At 38.8% G+C, this 15,654-nt stretch overlaps 2 protein-coding genes across 5 annotated transcripts in view; one reads left to right on the forward strand and one right to left on the reverse strand.

Annotated features, from left to right (window-relative positions):
• Positions 1-11,554, forward strand: part of LOC125902532 (pituitary adenylate cyclase-activating polypeptide type I receptor-like) — a 44,909-nt gene extending 33,355 nt beyond the window's left edge. For 2 of the 4 annotated variants that reach the window (XM_049598972.1, XM_049598974.1), the window contains 3 exons: positions 959-1,088; positions 2,873-2,914; positions 3,470-11,554. In XM_049598972.1, the coding sequence (XP_049454929.1) occupies positions 959-1,088; positions 2,873-2,914; positions 3,470-3,694 (397 nt within the window). In that variant the 3' untranslated portion in view covers positions 3,695-11,554. The remainder of the gene's footprint in view (positions 1-958; positions 1,089-2,872; positions 2,915-3,469) is intronic. The other 2 variants (XM_049598973.1, XM_049598976.1) reach the window with 1 other exon arrangement.
• Positions 11,555-11,617: 63 nt separating this feature from the next.
• The window catches only part of LOC125902534 (vasoactive intestinal polypeptide receptor 1-like), a 47,003-nt gene continuing 42,966 nt past the window's right edge, over positions 11,618-15,654 (reverse strand). The window contains exon 13 of the mRNA XM_049598978.1: positions 11,618-15,232. Coding sequence (XP_049454935.1) covers positions 15,086-15,232 — 147 coding nt within the window. The 3' untranslated portion in view covers positions 11,618-15,085. The remainder of the gene's footprint in view (positions 15,233-15,654) is intronic.

A 15,654-nucleotide genomic window follows, 5' to 3' on the forward strand; every position in this document is an offset into this window, starting at 1 on the left:
AAAAGGAACCAGAGAAAACTCTATGTGACTACAGGGACAGATTCTACATGTCCACAGTTATGTGTTTCTTGTCTCAGTCCCAGTCTTGTGATGATTTTGTACACTAAATCTACCCTCAGGTTTAAAAGAGAGAGAAAGTATATGGCTGGTGTTATTCTATATTTTTCTTATTGTCAACAAACCCCACATAAGACCTAAACCAACAATGTACAACAATACTTTCTGGCTTCCTTACCACATCCTAATGTCCATCCCTTCTCACTGAGGATGTAGATCTCTCAAAATGAGTAACAAATGTATAGTTTAGATTTTAAAACATGCTCTGTAATTTCCTTAAAAAAACAGGGCACTGTAGTTTTCAACAGACATTACTGAAACTGGAGTTAATTATGCATTTGGGGGACTATTTTCAGTGGCAAATTAATAGACATTTGGTGCTCTATTGAGGATAAATGTCAGCTAGATGATGCGTTTGGTATTGACTCACAATAAACCACAGTGCCCTGGTTCATCGTAACAAAGGAACATGTCACCAAGTGCAACAGTGTTTATTATAAGTCTGTTGCAAAGAAGAATAAGATACTTTTAAAAAAAAATTACTGAGTTTAATTGACTGTTGACAATAAGAAAAATGAAGATATCTCCTGTGTAATGTGAACAATAGAATAATCACAGAATTGTGACTGAGCCTGCATTTCAAACAACATTGATACCTTGATTGAATTCAAAGAGAGATTTTCTATTTCTAAAATTGTGGCTTGACTAAAAATTTAAACCTGTGAGCAAATGACTAGTTTATGTTTCATAACATTGCATCAGTGGCTCTGTTCTTGCATCACTTCCAGCTGACCAGCACCAGTAGAACATGACTTTGATTTGTGTTTGACTTTTGCTTCAATCTTATTAAACTGTGTGTGTGTGTGTGTGTGTGTGTGTGTGTGTATGTGTGTGTATGTAGGCGTCTGGCGCGCTCCACCCTCCTGCTCATCCCTCTTTTTGGTATTCACTACACTGTGTTCGCCTTCTCACCTGAAGATGTCAGGAAGAGAGAGAGACTGGTGTTTGAACTGGGACTGGGATCCTTCCAGGTATGCTTTTACAGCTCCAATGTCCTGTTTGAAATACCAGATGATGAATGAGGGAACATAATGGGATAATAAATCATCTATACAAGATACAAAGAGGCTCTTTGGGAGAGTGATAGTGATATTCAAACCTGGTCACTCACTATCCACAGCTGTGCAGCGAACTAAAGATAATCAGATCCTCACCAAGGCCAATAGTCCAGCCTACGATGATACACACATCTGCAAGCGCAACCCCTATATGTCTTTAGATATCTCCGAAACTGTTAGAATGATGTCAAAACGTGCTTGTCCCTAGCTGAATCCTCATCATCTCAGTTGTACATTTATTATGTACTTCTAAAATGGAAATATTTTTCATACTTAACATTTCTGAAAACACTTTATTAGCATGCACTTACGTTATTAAACACAGCTTTTGCAAAAACTATGTTCACAGGGAAACTTGTGAATTTTTGCTTTAGTCAAATTTAAATTTGCATAAAGAAACAGAAGCTTATTACACAAACCAGTATAGATTAGTAACTTAATATTTACACACATTGTGGTTTTTGTACTGGTTCTCCCATGAAACCACTGTCCCTGAGGGCTCCACAGTGACTGATTTCTGTATGATGTTTGAGCAGCTACACGTGTAGGCTGCCACAAAGGATTACTGGTACCCGTGACTGTGGATCGTGATATGGAGGCATCATATTCCTACAATTGCCTATGTTTTGTCACTACTGAACGTTACTACCATCTACTGGATTTTAAGCTGTATGACATTCGTTTTGCCTGGGCCAGATGCCCAAGCATACAATGTTATTTGGACCCTTTTCAAAGTTTAAAGGCTTCTTCCTTGGCCCACGCTACACCCTTCTGCCAAGTTTCATGAAAATTGCGCAAGTAGATTTTCTGTTATCATGCTGACAAATATTCAAACTAAGAGGAAAACATAATCTCCTCAGTGGAGGTAGTAAAGTCTGAAGGGCAGCTGTTGCCTTGTAGTGTTTTCCCTTGAAGTTATTATGAAACTATGAAAACAATATTGGACAACAAATTCACTGATAGTGATTATAAATCAGATTGGGTCTCGTGACAGAAAGAAACAAACAATTAAAATAAAAATGCCAAACAGTCAGTAGTTTCAGGCTCTTAAATATGAGGATTTTTTTGCCTTTCTTTGTCTCATTTCTTTGGGTTTTTGATTTCTTATGCTTTTGAGAAAACATGATAGGAATTTGAAACTATTTTCATTTATTCTATAGATAAAATGATTAATCAATGACGCAGATGATCTTAAATTGCAGCCCAGAATGTCATGCTTTCATTTAATAGAAATAACATCTATGTCTTCTGCTAAACATTTATATCTGCCTAAGGACATAAAATACACACTTACCAGCACAAGCCACACACTGGTTCTACTCAGGACCCTACATTTCTGCCATTTTGTTTAAATAAGTTATTGCCACTTTTGCAGCCACAAGAAACGATGAACTAATCTTTTGAGGGAAATATAAACTTTCTCTGTATTGTTTCATGGAAAATGTTACAGAGGGGTAAACATGTCATGCAGTTTACTGATGACACTTTACAATTCCTGCATAGTGAAGTTGCTCGAACAGTTACTTCCCTCTGCCTTTCAGAGTTGCACAGACTATTTTGTAGTGTAGTGTCCCCACTGTCTGACTCTTATGTCTTTATGCTTTGCTGATAAGGATGCAGTTATTTTTAAAAAATGAAAGAAAATTTCAATGTCAAGCTGTTTTTCTCTTATTTGTTGTCACTTTTCTCATCTTCAGGGCTTTGTTGTAGCTGTGCTCTACTGTTTCCTCAATGGAGAGGTAAGCTTTTGTCCCTGTTCATAAACGGTTTCCCTTTGTGATGCTCTCATCACCAGTTCATTTTTCTGACATGTACAGTATTAATACCAGAAATGCCCGTAATGCTATTTTTGATGCACAGAGCACACAAGTATATTTAAGGATAAACATCTCTGAATATGTGTACAAATTATTACCCAAAACCATAACACTTTACTACTAACACTACTTAAACCTGTGTATTTAATATTTATGATATACATATTTAAATTTAATTATTTATAACACACTATAATTTAGAGGTGAGCAAGTATAGGGACGTTTTAGGTGTCCATTTACAGAGAAAAACAAGACACGAAAGCATGAAAAATAAATCCCATCTGTCATTATCTTGTCAACCCTTTGCTACCTGTTTATTCCCCAGTTACAGATGCTTCACAGGAATTATAACTGTTGACGAATACGTTAACAAACACTAAAGTAACACTTAAAGTGTTACCGACACAGCTTCAGTGAACTGTACCTTTTTGAGGAGTTGGTGCAGCTTAAAGTTCATTAAAAAATGACCTTGTGAAGTTTCTCCCTGAAGGTGCAGTCGGAGATCAAGAGGAAATGGCGCAGCTGGACGGTGAATCGGTACTTTGCTGTGGACCTGAAGCAGCAGCGGCACCCTTCGTTGGCCAGCAGTGGAGTGAACGGCGGGACTCAGCTGTCGATCCTCAGCAAGAGCAGCTCCCAGATACGCATGTCCAGCCCGCTGGCGGAGAGCGCCAACATCAGCCTCCCAACCTGAGCGTCTGACTGGCGAGAAGTCAATTTCAAGGTGCCGTTCCACTTATGTACACCCAGACCAACCAGAGCAGACCAAAGTGTCCCCTGATACCTCTGACATTTTGTAGTTTGGCCTTTTGAAAATGAGGTATTTCTGAAAGCATTTACTGGAGACTCATTAGAGTAGCTGACTTTCGTATGTTATAATTTCATGTGACTATAAAGTATATTGTTTTCAATAGATTTCAGTCTTTTCTGACTTATGATACTCTTGATATTTTAACAAATTCCACTCCCTAGATTAAAACAGAAATTATTAGAAATTTCCTACCACTTATTTTAGTTCAGATTTAGCCCCGTTATTGTTTATTTATAAATAATATTAATGTAGAGTTGGTGCCAAAAAACAGAAGTAATTGTCAAAAGAAGAAAACAGTATTTAAACATCAGATGTAGGGGTCATATTTGGCTGTTGGTATGTAAAGTAAATGTGCTTCAAAGTGCCATACAGGTTGCCTGACTGGATCCGATCTCGTAACAGTCCAAAGTTTAACAACAACCAAACTTTCGCCTTGCTTGTACAAATGCTCATTGTTTGAACATTTCATCTTAAATTTAAACATTTTTATACAATCAGCCGTAAGTACAGAGTATGTCAAAAGATAAAAGGAGAAAAAAAAACAACTCATGGACTTTGTAAATAGTTACTTTTGGTGTCTAGATCAGAGTTTCTTTCGTTCGCATAATGCAGTATTGTAATGACCTTTTCAAACAAAAGGAACTGGAGCCCAAATCTGTAGACTTCATCACATGTCCTGAGGACCCAGAAGATCCTGCCCACTATATTCTGAACTATTTGTTTGTATTAAATCAAATATACACACACAGTATTTGTAGTAGAACATAGTGCCAAAATGAGTGAGCACTGTCAGGCAGTGGTTCCCGCCCTGGGAGGTCGAACCTGTCTCCTAGAAATTACATTTGTACGTTACTAAACTGCTTTCTTAATAACATTGTTGTGGCAACATAATCGCTGCCTGAATTACGTTCAGAGACAGATAATGAAACACTACATTCATGTATCATGTAGGTTTTGGAAAGAGGTGGCTAGGAAGGATGGTTGGCGTACAAAGTGCAGGACATTGACACCAGAAGTTTGGGTTGGCATCGAAACTCCTGTCTTGGGTTTTGGCAACAAAAGCACTTTGGTTAGAGAAAGATTCTGATTTTAGTTCAGTGTCAATTAAAAACAGTGGTAACACTTTACTTGAAGGTATCTACATAAGAGTGACATGACACTGTCATAACTATGACATGACACGGTCATGAACCTGTCATGCACATTATGTACATGTCATAAACGTTTATGACTGCTGTCATTAAGTGTCATTCGGTTTCTGTAATGACAAGTTGACATTGTTTGTGTTGTCTTGATTATGATTATGACAACTTGACACTAATCAAAGTGACATTACCAGAAGTTGTCTTTGTCATGACAAGTTGACATTAAATTTGTTTGGGATGTGACATTAACCAGGATGACATTACCAGAAGATGTCTTTGTCATAACAACTTGACATTAACATCAAGGCATCTTCTGGTGGTGTCATCCTGGTTAATGTCAAGTTGTCATTATAAGGACAGCCCAGACTGATTTTCTCGGCAATATGTTTCCCTCAAAACATATTTGCTATTTTTAATTGGCTGTATATAAATGTAATATCTAGGAGACAGGGCTGGGGAGTTAAAAGATTAATCTGAAGGGTCGAGAAATGTCAGATACAACAAGTTAGAAAAGAAGAGCAACATTTTCTGCTCCATTAAATTCAGTTTATTTTAACATTTTGTGAAATACCAGATACTTTTATGTCTTCAGGCTTCATATTAAAACATCGAAAAAGTGCTCACATCTTGTAAAAATGTGTAACATTTGATAAGGGGTCGTGAGTTGACTCATTGTGTTTTAAAAGGTTGGGAACCACTGCTGCGGAGGATAGCTCAGTACATGAGGGATACAAAATAGGATTGAAAAAAACTCAAATGACTTTAAAACTTTATCCTCACAGCTAGTGGAGTTTCCTCCAGTTGATTTCCCTTTCAGTTTCCGTCACGTACTTGCAGACTGTGAACATAAACAGTACATGTGCCATGTAGTGGACGCTCTAAGCTCCTCATAGTGCCATGAGTTTATATGTGCAGCATTTTATTAGCAAGAATCAAACCCTCAGCATGCTCTGAAAGATACCAGGACTCTTTGTCTTTGTCCTGTTCTTTCTTAGCTCCAACCCATCGTGCCATATTGTATTATACTATAAATATTACTCTTTATTTTATTTATTTATTTATTTATTTATTTATTTGTATGACTCATCTCCAACACTCATATTCCAAAGTGCCTAGTCAGTCACAAATAGCTGTCACTTTTATTTCCAGTGCAATGAACAGATATCTTAAAGTGGTAGTGTGAGTCATTTCCTGCACAGAGTGGTGTGTTTTTATTGTGGATCACTTTGCAAAGTTCTGCTTTTTTTTATTGTTTTTTTTTTGTTTTGTTTTTTTTTGCTCTTTTATTGGTGAGATTTCTCAAGTGAAAAGACTCCTGCTGTGTTTTGTTTTTGTATTCATAATGTGTTTGACAAGACTCCAGTATTAGCTCTAGAGAACTGCTGTTTTATATAGCCTCTCGTGGTTACAGCTATCATCTATCCGAGATAAGTCCGTTTCAAACACATAAACTGCTTCAAAAAAGACACGTGAAGTAACAGTCAACACAAAATGCTTTAATGTGACAGCTCTTGACAATCGCGGAGTGTTGCCCATTTTCTCTTTATGTCTGTTTTCTTTTTGTTTTTGTGCACAAACTAAGCTCACAAACAATAAATGTCCAGCTGGGGAAATCATTTAATAAGATAAAATGTGAAAAGATCTGTACAGGAGGATTTATCCACAGTATTTACTCAAGATATTTATTTTTTGTACCGTCATTTGAGTGGATTAAAAGAATGTAGTGTCTTTAAACAATGGTTTGAACATTGTCGGAACAGAAAAGGATGTATATTTATTTTCCATAAGCCATGTGAAATGACTCAATGTACAGTATAGATGCTTTCTTATGTGTACTTTATGCCTGATGTATGATTTCATTACACTGATTGATATCAACTCTCTTGGCCAAAGTGCCATAAATGTAGTGCCATGACGGGTGAGATGTGTGGCACAATGTCTCATTTCTAGTTTCAAAGAAAAACACTCACGGGAAATTGCTGCAGAGGATATTGTGAGAGATAAAACAAAGATATAAACTCTTGGGGGGAAAAAAAAGATAAAACAAACACTACTGAAGAGATGCATCTGTTTTACGCATCTGCTTGGCTGCTTTTGGACAAAAATGGTGTGACTGTGAGATGCTATAAAGGGAACTAGAACCAGGGGTAAAAAAATAAAAAATAAAAACGTCTTTTTTAAAATTAGGGATGTTTAGAAGGTGGAGAACTGCGCCAGATAAAACACAAAGTGCGTATGAGGGTGTGATAAAAACCACTCTGCTGCTGCTTACGTGTTCTATCACCAGCCGTCACTCTGAGTCTGAATCAGCTCAGATGGAAACGACCATGTCTCAAAGCTGTTACTGTCTGTGAAAAGAAGAGTAGAAAACTCCTTTCCTGACCGTGTCTGTGCTGTATATTTGTTTACCACAAGGTGGCAGCAACGTGTTAGAATTTTAGTTTGGTAGTCGACTAGCGAGAGGGTCGTTTGACTGGCGTTGATTTGCTTTTTGAGCCTTGTACTGTGGACTTTGGGTGAAACAGAGGTAGTGTGGGACACTGAGGCACTCAAATGCCACATGCTCAACACTGTTCACATTTATGTGTTGTGATTTTTTTACACAAATCAACAAGCAAGCCTACAAATTAGATTTTTCTACATGAATCATGATGTGTTGCCCTCCTCAATCTTAAAATATCCTTCCTACGGTCTCTAGTTTTAAAACAAACTGTGAACTATTTGAATTTCAAAACATTTCTTGAGACATGAGGATATACTGAGGATTGGGGGCACCGTTTAGCGCTGTAATAAAGTCAGGCTGTGGAACTTTTCAGCCCAGTTGTCCGGACAAAATGTTGGCATGGTACATTTCTGCAAAGCATGTACATTAGTACATTTCATACATATCATATTAATATTTCTGAAGTGACGTAGATATACGTATATGAGCTGACTTTCTCATCAGGAGGAGGAGGGGATTGTTGATGGCGTCACACCACCGACAAACAACGAAAGTGGGTATTTTTAAAGGTATACTATGCAGGCTTTTTCTAAAAAAAACCCCAATGTATAGAATCATATAGAAGTAATCTTTCTCAATCTTAATTTATGACCCACTAGAAGTGTGTGGCGGTGTATTTATCTGCAGAGATTCTGCCCTCTGCATGTGCACAGCAGACAGGTGAGGTCAGGACTTGATCAAAAGGTAGCCACTGGTTATCACACCGTAGGCTACACACATTCAAGAGGGAGCAACAAAAATCATATACATGGCAAAAGTAAGTAAGGCAAAATACCATGCGGCACCAAGGTGATAAGGCTAGGGTTGGTTTTCACTTTCATTTCAAACAGCAGCTGACAGTTCCTGCATAGCAAACCTTTAATGACACGTCCAGTCATTTCCAAGTCCGGCTGTGTTTGGAGAGACCAGACCCGAGGTCTCATTTATAAACATTGCGTACGCATACAACAAAGCCTGAAAGAGATTGAAGTTGGGATGTATAAAAACAGACTTGATGGGAGAACCGTTGACCCATACTTATGAACATTTTGGAGACAGGAAATTGGCGGCGCAGATGGTGAGGTGGAAGCCTGATTGTAGAAAATTGTCCAGTATTCTTTGGGGCATGCAATTTTTGACTTTTGTCGGTACGTACATTTTTAGTATGGATCCTACATATTGTTTTATAAATAAGACCCCAGGTATTTAAGCCAAATCCTGACATTTTCCCAACCATAACCATGTGCTTTTTGTGTCATACCTAACCACATATCAACTGCAGTGATATCAGAACCAGGGATGTACCACAGTCCACCAACATGTGTGCACGTGCATGGTTAAGTTGTGGCTCTTACCACTGTTGCTATGTTTACATGCTTTAGTCAACTACAACCATTAAAGAAAAGATGTTTAGCTGCCTTTTCATCTCTACTAGTTGACAGGTAGCACCTTTAGACTGAGGATAATACAACTTAAAGGCTACCACCAACGGTTGATGGCAACTTTTAAGGTGGAATGTTTTGTTGCTTGTTGGTGAAGATTCTCAGTCATCCAGGTCATGGTAATCGTAAGTGCTAATATGGTAGGTAACTGGACTTGCTTGCATTTCTTGAAGACGTTTCGCCTCTCATCCGAGAAGCTTCTTCAGTTCTAAATGACTGGTACGAAAGTTGCACACCTGGTGGCCAGGTGGGTCAACAACTCACATCGTGACCTTAACCACTCTGAAACTAAGAGCTCACGTGACTCCTACGACTCTGAAAGGGTTCCCAGCCACACAGGGTTTATAGCCTGCAACTTCGTACCAGTCATTTAGAACTGAAGAAGCTTCTTGGATGAGAGGCGAAACGTCTTCAAGAAACGCATGCAAGCCCAGTTGCCTACGATATAGCACTTACAAATGTTTAGTTGCATGTTTCTCAGTGTATGAGTTGATATCTCGAATCAATCAGCACACCTTCAATGTCAAAATGACAACTTCAACCATTGCATTTGTATTTCATTGGCTCTCTTGCATGACATGCGCTTCAGTAATGATTGGATCTTAAAGCGCTTGAAAAATGTGTATGAATTTCACCCTGTTTATGCGAACTGTGAATATTTTATTCCCTCACTTGGAGAAGAAACAGTGTCAGAGCTTTGTTCTGGTGTGCTCCAGCAGCACTACACTCCTGGGAGTATATTTATAAAACAATGTTTAGGAACTGTACTAAAAATGTACGTACGAACAAAAAACAAAAATGGTGTATTCAACAATTTCTGCAACCAGGCCTCCATCTCGCCATCTGCGTCGCCAATTTCCCATCTCCAAAATGTTCATAAGCATGGGTCAAGGTTTCTCCCATCAAGTCTGTTTTTATAGATCACAACTTTTAACTGGAAAGTGGCGCACCTCTCATTCAGGCCTCGTTTTGTGTGTACACAATGTGTATAAATGAATACAAAAATGTAAAGAAATGTAAAGTTTCAACACATCTGCTACATACGAAATGTATATGATGATATTTAACATATAAAACAAATGTAATATATCTGGTTTGCAGAAACAAACCATGCCAATATTAATTCTGGTAATAAGGTTCAACTGTTAGCCTAATTTTGGCTAAAGTTAGCCACGCCTCTGTCCACACACACCTCTTTTTACAGTTGTCGTTACAGTGACACACTGAACCTTATATAGAGTTTGTGTCAAAGACGAGCATTTGACATGTTTTCTAAAAAGCAGTAGTCTGACATTTATGGAAATATGTTTAGTCATTTTCTTGGCAAGAGTTATGAGAAGAATGATACAGCTGTCAAAAATAAAAACAGCTAGTTTCAATCTTCTCATCCCACTGTTGGAGAGAAAACACACAGTATTTCCCAAAACATCAAACTATTTCTTCAAATGTAACTATTCTCAGTGTGGCATATGTCTGTGTGCGTGCTGAGCCAGTTTTATCAAGTGTTGAATGTGTGTGTGCGTGCGTGTGTGTGTGTGTGTGTGTTCTACTGATTGCCAATGAATTTTTGAATGTACCGATGTTGCTCAGCTGCTCTTAAATGTTGCCTGCTATGAATTTGCCATGGTGTACAAATGATGTCTTTTCTTGAACATATGTATACAGCGCACTGTATATGTATATTTTTGGCACACAGGAGGACCTCTTGACGAAGACCTGTAATGTTTGTGACAGTGTTTTTGTACATTTATGTTTATGTAACTGTTTTCAGACTGTGTGCGTGTGTGTGTGTGTGAGTGCGTTTGAAAGTTGGAGAGTGTGTGTTCTGTACGCATGTGTATGTAATGACAAAGCATTAATGAGGATATAAGTAACTTAAATGTCAAAAGAATATCTATAAAGCCTCATCCATATTATGTTCAACCTGTGACGGTGTGTCATGTGTAACATGCGTTCTGGTGTCTAACATTCATGTCTCAGATTGTGTAAATTTGACTGCAAAATAAATCTATCTGTGGTATTTTCTCGAGGTTGTGATTTCTTTTGCTCAGCTGTCCAGTGTGCAGATTTGGCAGCAGATTTACAGCTATGCCATTAATTTTATCATAAGAGGAAATTATCGAAAAAAAATTTAAGATCCTTGTCCAGCACCGATGCATTTTAAGGATTATGAAAGCCACTTTAGCTGCTTCTCTTTCATATTTTTCATCCAAATCAAGGTCCATACATAAACATTTATGAATATTTTGCCCCAAGCATTTTCTACCTCTGTCATACAATCAGAAAACCAAGCACATTATGTTGATGAAGTTCATCATGAATAAAAATAATACATTCAAACATTAAAACATAGCAGTAAATACATCTAAGAACACGTTCCATTTGTTCCTCCCCACACAGGCTAACTCTCACTAGACCCACAAGAGCAACAATGGAAATACAGCATATTCACATATAGTGCAACATTAAATCATATTGTGGACTGGCAATGACAAAGTGCTTAGCTGAACAGTACAGTGCATTATTCATGTTGTGTGAAATTAAAAAACTGAAAACTGGGATGCATGGATCAGAATTTTTGTCAGCCAGTGTTGATGACACCGCCCAGTCGCCGGAGGAAAACGTTTGTGCATTTGTGTTTGTAAAAATCCTCCTTCTATTTTTTTTTTTTTTTTTTTTTTTCAGTCCAGAATTTGCCTCAATTACATTGAAGAAAATTAAACTTTTGAAGCAGACTTTGGGCAGACGGGATGCATTGTACCACAGGAAGTTAGCACAAAAACAACTTTGCTAACAGATTGATGAATGCAGCTCTATTTATACATTTTTTCAAAGTGCAAAGTTCGACAGCATGTTTAGCCAGCTAACATCAGTAACATGCGTTATGTTCTGTGCTGCTGTCCCTTTTCCCTCCACTGTAGATCTGCCCAGGTGTGCTGCATTACTTAACAAGGTGCAGTGCACCTGGCATGGAGGAGGTGCTCAAGGGCTCCTGTGCCAGCAGAGGAGAAAGGACACTGGTGTGGGGACTACTGGCCCTGTTGCCTCTCAGCCCAAAATTTCCCTTGTCTTGTTTGCTTGCTGAGTGTTTTAAAGATGTCTTACATGGTTATATTGGGTCAGTGGTGGAGTTTCATTTGTCCCATAGGACGACCCAAGGATGGGCGTAACAATGCTACCAGTGTAACATAACGTAGCAGGCCCCCAGGAACATTTTTCCCACTGGCCCCTCATGTATTGCTGCAAGACATCCCCTGTGTCCCAAAAAGCATTTGACCCATAGTCCACCATTGTCAAAGAGATGTCTGTGAAACTGTTGACAAGACACCTCAAACTGCAAACAAGGTCTATCATAACTCAATCTGTTATCCGTTTCTGATCCATGGAGGTTTTTTTTTTGTCAAACTTTGACAACCTTGAGCTGAGAAAAGCAACTTAAAAACCTGTGATGTCATAATGATGTAAAGTCTATGAGCCAAGTGGGTGGAGCCAGAGCCAGTGGTAAGTAAACCCAGGCATCCATCTTGGCATCCAGTATCTAGGTATTATTATAAATCAGTAGAGTGTTGGAGCCATCATATAGTTTTTGTTTGTTTATTTTATCCTTATCTAAACAAGGTAAATATAAATATACTCATGCAGTTATTAAACTGAACACAGGGTGAAGCATCCATGTTTAAAGTGCATATTGGTAAGCTCCAGGTAATGGGAATAAGGTGTGTGGAACAGGAAGTGAACAGTTTTTGACCGTGTTACTGAAGCATGTCATGTAAGCATCAAGTATCAGCGTGGAAAACTGAATTTGCTGAATGGAATAAAGGTTGAATATGCACAATGCTGTTGCCCCGCTATGTAAGGGTGAGCATGTGTTGAGAATAAATGGCTCGCCCAATCCAAAGAGATAAAGCACACTGGACGCTGGTTTATTCTTATCCCAGAAAACGTATCCAGAACAAGTTCGCCCGTTCACACCTCAGTGGATGGTTTAGATATTTTGTTTTGTTAAAAAAGTTACTACATAGAGTGCATGCATAATGGATCATACGTCTTTCAACAAAATGTTTTAGAAAACTGGCTACACACCTGACAGACCAACCTCATCACTCATTTGTCACCATACGTTATTGGTCCTGTTTTTGTCTCAGTGCTGCTCCATGTGGATATCCCACAAGATCAGATGGTAAAAAACACTCAGATCAACTTTTCTCCCACTTCCCCTGTGACGTTTTATCTTTCACACTTCTTTGCATTAAACACTAGAGGTGTAAACTGTTGAAACAAGGCATCAGACACTAACATGGCTGTTTTATGCTGAGACATCGCTGCCTTCCTGCCCCCCAGACCAGATATTTTATGTCAAAATGTGATCTTTGCCTGAACCTAACCACATTGTTGTTGAAATTAAAAGCGTCTATGTATCTGTTTTATCATAACTTACAAATGTAATGTGTGTAATGTGGTTTGAAGAAACCTACAATGCTATTTTTTAAGTGATTGGGTTGTGACGATACCCAGCACAGAGATTCGGCAGCTACAGACAGAGGCCATATCCACACGAAGACGAAACCGATTTCGTTTTTTAAAAGTTTTCCATAAACACGGAATCGTCTCAAGATATGTGTACGTAAACATGAAGCCACTAAAAAGGCTGTAGTACATATACAAGGCCTGTGAGTGGCGCTGCAACGCTGCCACAAAGTACACCAAAAACAGAGAATAAGAAATGGAGCATGCGCATAAAAATCGTGCGAAGTAAACAAACATGAAGAAGAAGATGGCGGAAAAATACAAACGCCAGAGGAGCTCACTTTATATGGACTGACGACGAGGTAGAGCTGCTACTTAGAGTCACACTTGATTACAAAACTAGCACAAATGCAACCACTGCGTAGTCAGCCATTGTTGTTGTGGCGCCTTTACGCCTAGTGCATGCGGGTTAAGGGAGAGGTGGGGTTATGGCATCATCGCTTCAGAAAAGAGGCGTACTATATTGTAAATACGGAAATGCGAAGGTGGCGTCTTCAGATTTTTTCATTCTGGGACCCGGTTACAAAAGTTGGCGTACTGGGCTCCTAAAACGCTGGTTCCATGTTTACGAAAGGTCTATACAATAAAAAACCTTTGCGGATACACCTAATCTCGTCTCCATGTGGACATGGCCAGAGCTTGAATGTCTTGGTGTTTTTGTTTTTTTGTTTTGTTTTGTTTCTGGCTATAAATTTGGGCAGTCACTTGCATATGGGCAAAATCTTGAGCTTAAACAAATGCCAGATATAAATACACACACAGAACCAATTTGATGCCACCTTACCCTGTAAATGCCTGGCATCTTTTTTTGTACCAATTTGGTTTCTCCTTCAGTGCAACAAATGTGCCAAAAAAATCAGATTATCACATCTGGCAGCAGCATAAAAAGTGACAGATGAAGGAAGAAACAAGCTCATAAATATTCACAAATATTTCAAAGATGGCTCATCAAAGCAGACAGCTCCTCCAAATAATTAGTTTTTTAAGACATGATGTACCAATATGTGGCAGCTTCACACACACAGGCAAACACACAGCCTTAAATACATCCGCTCAGGTTCCTCTGCATGTTCATGATTGAAATTTTCTCTTTAGCAGCAGCTGAATTGCTGCACAAAAAAATCAATTTGCACATTCGGTTCATATCAACCCCGCACATATTTTCAGCCCGCACTAAAAACTGCTTCTGTTGAGTGCTGCATAAAACAATTAGACAAGTCAAGCTTGTCTCACATAATTTAGCCAAGTTCAAACAGCCATTGTTTCCACAGCTGTCTCTATATAATCCCTCAAACATTTGCTCATTTTTGTACTCCAAACTGTAAACACAAGCATGTGAAATCATCTTCCTGCAGGTTCTGGGCCAGCTCTGTCTCTGCTGTGCTCTTTTTCACAGCGTCACCATGACATCCTTACAAAAGCACCAGTGTCCTTTTACTTTTTAGTATTTTTTTGGTTGCACACATGATAGAAGACACTGTGATTTAGCTCAGAAATGTGTGATGTCATCATTCTAACTGCTGCTGACACTGATGTTATTCATCCCGGCGCAACATTTCTGTAATCACTACACTCCTCTCATGGAGGGGTTGTTGAATTAATGTCATCAGCAGGTTGAGTTTGAGGACTTCCTCTTTGCGTGATATTCTCACAACAACTTTCCTCTCATGGATGGTCTCTTAAAAATCATACTGAGGAGATGTTGCCGCTAGAAGGAGGCCGCTTGAGCCCCCCGCGGGCTCGAACTGTGATCTGAGTGATACTTCGCTTGGCTGGGGTGAGATGGTTTTGATTGTGACACTTCCACAGCCATCTCCGCAGCTCTGTTTGGACCTGCAGACAAAGGCGTGTATGCAGAGCTTTACTGGAGGCAGAAATAGACTTACTGGCTTTGTTAAAGCCACTGTAAGTACAATTCAAACATGTGTGACTTTGCTGCCCCCAGTGGCAGTATCAGAGAAGACACTGTGGCAGATAACATGCTGTCAAACTTATAGAAAGGTACAGATGTTACAGCTCTATCTAGTTTATTTGTTCTTGGATTTGGGGGATTAAAGCTTCAGTGGGTAACTTCTATAAAATAACTTTATCATATTTGCTGAAACTGTCACTATATCTTGACAACAGTACATGAGACAGATAACCTAAGATAAGAAAAAATCCTCCTCCTCTGCTTCCTCCTAGTGTTCCTAATGGCATTTGCAAGAATACACTGCATCTGAATGAAACAACCAATCAGAGCCAGGAGGAGTCAG

The sequence above is a fragment of the Epinephelus fuscoguttatus genome, linkage group LG15, assembly GCF_011397635.1.
Source record: "Epinephelus fuscoguttatus linkage group LG15, E.fuscoguttatus.final_Chr_v1".
NCBI lineage: Eukaryota > Metazoa > Chordata > Actinopteri > Perciformes > Serranidae > Epinephelus > Epinephelus fuscoguttatus.